Source organism: Porites lutea, chromosome 8 (assembly GCF_958299795.1).
Source record: "Porites lutea chromosome 8, jaPorLute2.1, whole genome shotgun sequence".
NCBI classification, from domain to species: Eukaryota; Metazoa; Cnidaria; class Anthozoa; order Scleractinia; family Poritidae; genus Porites; species Porites lutea.
Window position 1 is genome coordinate 15,359,316 of NC_133208.1, and position 6,213 is coordinate 15,365,528.

The following is a 6,213-nucleotide window of genomic DNA, read 5'->3' on the forward strand; positions in this document are numbered from 1 at the left end:
CAACCATCAACTTCAGTACCTTTCCCCCACTCCCCTCTTTTGAACCTTTCGCGGTACAACCCAGGCTCAGTCCTTCGCACTTCTTTCGCCATATACGCCCCTTAGGTGCTCTCGCTTGATCTGCGGGATTGCGTTTATAAAACAGACTTACACCATCGAGGTAAAAAGCCACTTTCGAAATCCACACATCCGCAGAATAGTTGCCCTGTACTTGCTTTGCGAATATCATGCGTTTCCTCTGATCTTTTTTAGTCATCAGGCCCTTTTTGCGTGCTTGTAGATAGTAATAGCCGTTTTCGTTCAAACATCGCCGTACAGTTCGATCGCTTACCTTCTTCTTACTCAACCCGGCTCTCTGCATTAACCTTTTCGCGCAGAAATTTTCTTCCTCTTCCCTTAAAACAGGAATACACCGCAGTAGATGTCTTTCATCTCGCGTAGTCAGTTTTTTCGGCCGCCCACCTGGATGTTTTACAGGCGTTCGTGTACAATGTTTCCGCCCTCCTATTTTTGTTTCCTTCAACCTATAGATAGTAGCCGCTGAAACTCCTGTTTTGCTGCTAATATCCTTAACGGAGACATTCTTATCATGTACTAAATATGCAATGTATGCCCGTTCCTCGGCGCTTAAAGCGCGCGTGAAAACCATGGTCAGCCAACAAATTCAAGAGCGTTCACGACTGACGATTTGAATACAATGCAACGTACAAAAGACTTTTTTAGTGATTAACTTCTGTGAAGTCACTAATTTCTCATCAATTATCTCATTAACTGTAAAATGTACCTAATATATAAAGGAGAGGCTTATATAACCACGCTACATGCGTCAAATCCACAACTTCAGTCAAATACAATCCCGGACAAAACTACTTGAGAATTTTTACCCCTCCTTGCACACTATGTAACACAACAACACTATTTCAAAAACAACTGATTTGCGGTACCAAATTCCCCTTCCCCCAGGTCAATGTTGTTTCCTACAAATGTTTAAGGATCAGGGTTGCTTTAGAACACACAACAACATTGCTTCCAGGGGGAGGGGGGAAGGGAGGACGCGGTACAGCGAGAATGTTAGGAAAAATGGTCTGAGAATGTGACATTTTCTCAACAGTTTTGTCCAAGATTGTAGATGTATCATGTGAAAGATCAGCAAAGCCAAGAACTTTATGTTATCAATATTTCACAACTCAAATATTTCGACAAATCCGTGATCATTCATATTACCTCCAGTGATACCTAAACAGCTTGAGCCACTACAGTACGAGCCCCCTCCCCCACCGGCTTGAGAATCCCATAAACCACTTCCTCCCCCGGAATATCCACCACCCCCTCCTGATGCACCATTATCCTCGGAACCTCCTCCCCCACCGCCAAACCCTACTACCGCCCCAGGGGGTGGCCCACCGTTATAGCCACTATTCATTCCTCCAGCACGTCCCCCCACCCAATTCTGGGCACGTGATCCACCCCTTTCCCCATGTTCTGGGCCGACTCTGGTGCACCCTTCCCCGAACCAACCTGCACCCACTCTCCCATGGTAGTCAGCCGTCTCGGGATTATTGTTACATTGACCAGGTTGTCCCCCAGTCCCTCCGCCATAAATCGCACTTGAATCGTTCCCTACACTACTGGTGCCATTAGGACCGGCCTGACCATCCACCCCGTTATACCCATTAGACGCACCCCCTCCCCCTCCGACAGCTAACAAAAGCTCGTTATTTGTTGTATAAACGAAGCTCCCTCCTCCTCCCCCAGTACCAGCATTGTCCTCTACAGACAGTTCCAGTTGCGCTGCCGTCAAGTTAGTAGACTGTCCTCCTTTCACTTCCACTGAGTCTCCTCCTCTCTGACCCACCACAATATTCAGAACAGTTTCTACATTCAAGCAAAACGTTCCTTGCTTCATCGCTCCTCTTCCACCATAGTAAGTTCCGGGATTATCTCCATAGTTAGTCGAGTGTGTTCCTCCTCGAGCACCCCAGGCTTTAATCAGATAAACACCGGTCTTGGGAACTATGAATCTTTGAATAATACCATATCGTCCCGTGTATCCTTTTGTTGTAAAATTGATAAGAGGCACTGAAAATTAAAACAAACCAATACATACTGAAAAAGCCGGTTTGGTAAACGCCTTACAACAAGAACTCGTACAAGTTTCGCAAGTTTCGCGTCTCAGAAAAAATACGCTCCCCCCTAAATCCAAGTTCCACTTTACATAAGACCTCCTCGTTAGCAGCAAATCCACCAAAAGATGTTAACTACATTTAAGGTTTTCAATTACGTTAATTTATCAGGGAAAGGGGACCTTAAACTGTTGAATGAACACTTCAGGGTATATCAGGAAAACAACGAACATTCAGATCCCACTGATTTCACGTTACCGGTAATATGACTAAATAGTATTGTTGGTAACAAAGTTCCTATTGTACATTGCAAACGTTCCCTCTTTCCTCAAAGTCAATTTAACACTAGGGTGCCAGCACTTCATCAGTGAAAAACAAATCTGTAATATATGGCGTTTTTTCCTACTAATAATCTTTGCTTTCGTCAGTCAACTTTGTCGTGAAACCGTTAAATCAGGAGGGAGGATAAGAAGGGGTGTGAAAGGTAAGCGCACTTATTCGAATGCGGGTACACTTAATTAAAGGGGCACTAATTCGAGAATTAATCATTAATCATTTTAAGCAATTTGTGATCAAACATCTCCGATAAGAAAAACGAGTACACAACTAGGAGTTTCAATTTGAAAGTTAGCGCTGGCGTCAGAGATGGAAGAAAATACTAGGAATACAGTTTGAAAATAAATAAAGGGAAGTAGATGAAAGTGACCTCTGGTAATTAGGGTTGGCAAGCCTGTTTTAAAATAAAATAACGTTATAATAAGCAATTACAAAACACTCTCCTCGTTTATAATCTGCTTGCACCCTGGACATTTACTCGAAATCTCTCGATCTCGTCCACGAGCACGTTTTACCTGACGTCATCACACAGGAGTGAATATCCCGGATAATAATAATAAAAAAACAATCGATTGTGTATGCTTCTAATCTTACGTCCGACAAATTTTGGCATTTTCCCGCTATTGTAGAGAATGGTGTGCTGGCTCGGAAAGGCTCGCAGGTAATTAAGCTCACCTCCCTCCCGTACAGTCATATCCTGGTTTAAACAGGTCATCCAGTATTTTTTACTGGCCACGACCTGTCCCTCACTCATCTTTATTTCCTCGCAGCTTGCAGCTGGAAGTTCAGGAATGGATCCAAGGGCCACTGTCAAAAGAAGTAAAGTTTAGCACACCTTAATTAGCTTATAATTTACGCGTCAAATTTAAGTGAGAAAGACCTTTTCCCATTCAATCCGAATTAGTATCAGCTGGAAACGAACCAAGAATGAAGTCCAAGTTTGTAAAGGAGTGTTGAGGTTTATTCCACATATTTAAAATGATTTTTTCCCTCCCTTTGATTTTGCGCTGCGTGTTATTTTGTGAAGGAAAACCGAGTACATAGAATTCTCTCAGCATTCAAGGAAGAAAATTAAGGTGTCCAGTTTCATTCATTATCTTAGTGGCGAAAAATGGTAAACCACAAGAGAACACGACATAACGTAACCTTACACTTTAGCTTAAAGATACGGAAAAATGGGCAACAAAAAACGTGCAACATGTTTTGCAACATTGCTGCAAAACGAATTGAATAGCAAAGTTGCGCGTTTTACCACCCACATAAAACCTGCCGCTTGCAACAAATCAGGTTGTTAACAGCTTTGAACATGGGTGGTAAAACGCGCAATATCGCTATCTAACTCGTTTTACAGCAATGTTGCAAAACAAGTTGCGCGTTTTTTGTTGCCCGTTTTTCCGTACCGTTTTAGTCAACTCATACTAAGTAAGCCACCATTGTGACTAGCGAGTTTTTAAAATCAGCAACGTTTTTGAGCGACACGTCAATCGGAAGTGAACTTTTTGCACTGTCGAGCCGTGATTTTGAACAAACTTTTGGGCAAAACGTCTCTTTAAGAGTGAAGACACCTAGCAATACCAATGTGGTAGCGTCAAGGCATATAAAAAGAGAAAAAGGTTTACTTCCGGTTGACGTTCATCGCTCAAAAATGTCGCTGCTTCATGTCCCTACTGCCGCTCTTTCATCTGCAGAAGCCTCCTAGCGTCGAGAGGAGGCTGGGGAGAGGAAAATAAGAAAGCGCGCAGTGGACGATAAGAATGCGAAAGACAGAACAACAGGCCGGGCTGCCGCTTTTTTCATCCTCTCATCGTCCACTGTGCACTTACTATTTTTAGACAAGACAAGTCTTAAATTAACTCTATTACAACCAGATATCACCTGATAACAAGTAAAAAGCAAAGAGAAAAGAAAATAAAGAATATTTGTAAATAACGTCAAAGGTGAAAAAGACAAATCTTCAATTGTTCCTACACATCGCGAGCCTCAGCTCTGCGGCGGAGAGAGGGACTCAATGCCATTTAGTGTCCATCTCAGCTAGTTAGTTGTACTCTGTCCGTGTTATAGAGCCGCGGCAAAGAAGATGAATGAGGTACGAAGGTGAGGCCCAACTCCAGGTGTACGTTTGGGGGAGGTGTCCGTCTCATAGTGGCGTCTTTTAGAGACTCTAGAAACTGCCACCTCAGTATTCCTCCCATAACAGTACCCAACTTTAACATCCTCGCTTAACACTCAAGGAAAAATATTGGGTAAAGGGAGGGATGGGTGGAGAATCGCCCGGGATCTTTATATGTGTCATTCAGTAAATTGACTCTTCTACGATCTACCTCTATTCTTAGGCTTTTTCAAGTACAACTTGGTAACGTCTGAGATGAAGTCCTCTGGTCTTGCTTCTTTTGTGCGATTGTTGAGCTCACAGATGTCCTTTCCCATGACGTGGTTGAAACTCTGGCATCTTGCCTCGTGCTTGCAAGCTTCTAAACAATAAAGTGAACTTGGAACTTTTAGCGTCTGGAAGACATGTCCTTTTAGCGCCATTTCATAAAACGGCTGGAAGTAACCGCAGGGATCGTCATTTTGGGTACACGTAGAGGCATTTGGAGATTGATGACAGAAGCAAAAAACGATCGTAACAAATTGGATCAGCTTCATGTTATTATTGGACACAACGCCTAAAAATAAAAATGGCAAAATCAGTTGTAAGTGCATGCTGCATTGATGCACAGAAAAGCAACCTAAATACTACAAAACTGGGCCCGAGGGTTCGCAATATGCTAATATCGGCTAACAGTAAACAATACGGAATTGCCTTGCCCTTTAATGGTTCTGCTTGGCACCTCGCGTTTCCTCGTTGCCTTTCGGGCAAGGGGTTTGCGCCCATGATCAAATGGCTAGCGGTTGACTATTTTTCAAATGGCGATTTAATTCGGCGTCGATCATGAGATATCGTTCCGGAAATTAATTCCAAATGGACCAATAAAGATCCCACCAGGCTTACTTATTTTGTTTTTCATACTTTTAGCGACGAGGATGTATATTTTACAAGGTACGACGCTAAAAGAGCAGTTCATATAATACGTTGAAAAACAAAACTCTTCTGGACCCATGAGAGTAATGAGAGCGGCCGAATTTTGGGGAAATTCGAGCTAACAAATTACAAAGGTAAACTTTCGCGTGAGACGAAATATCATGAAATTTTGGTGCATCCGATTGTTTTATTGTCGGCGAAATTTCTCGAGCGAGGTAGTAAACCGAAACCAAACTAGGCAGCATAAGATCAGACGACGTACTGATGCAAAAGTTCGTTTTGAATGGACGAAAATTCGCTTCGTTCAACGAAATTTTGTTTTTTTGACCGAAAGTTTTGCTTTGTCCAAACCATTTTCCGTCCCCGCGAAACGAGATGTTGCAGGCCTGTCATCCTTGCGGTCAGCGCCACGGATCGAGAGCTCTGGTAGAAGAATAGCTCAGAAAAAATTCGGAGCTCCAGGTGAGAATCGAACTCACGACCCTCTGAGTTCTAGCCACTGAGCTACTGGAGGCTTTATGGCGAGCAGGGTCGATATTTGATTATAACCACACCATTCATAGAGGACTGTATGCGGACCAAAAAGGCGCGCAAGGGCAGTACAGCAGTTTCCCCTTATGTAACCGTTATCAACCTCGGTTATCAGTGAGATTTTAAATCACGCTAAAGGTAAGCGGCAAATGTCAGACCGAAGTTGCCTAGTCCCTAGGCCTCATTATTCCGCGCGGTCAA

At 43.2% G+C, this 6,213-nt stretch overlaps 1 protein-coding gene across 1 annotated transcript; it reads right to left on the reverse strand.

Moving 5' to 3' along the window:
* Positions 1-1,180: 1,180 nt before the first annotated feature.
* On the reverse strand, positions 1,181-4,991 carry LOC140945247 (uncharacterized). The gene is made up of 3 exons (XM_073394298.1): positions 4,781-4,991; positions 3,135-3,266; positions 1,181-2,079 (listed from the first exon to the last, which is right to left on the reverse strand). The coding sequence occupies exons 1-3, from the start codon at positions 4,989-4,991 to the stop codon at positions 1,181-1,183; spliced, it is 1,242 nt and encodes a 413-aa protein (XP_073250399.1).
* Between the last annotated feature and the right edge of the window lie 1,222 nt (positions 4,992-6,213).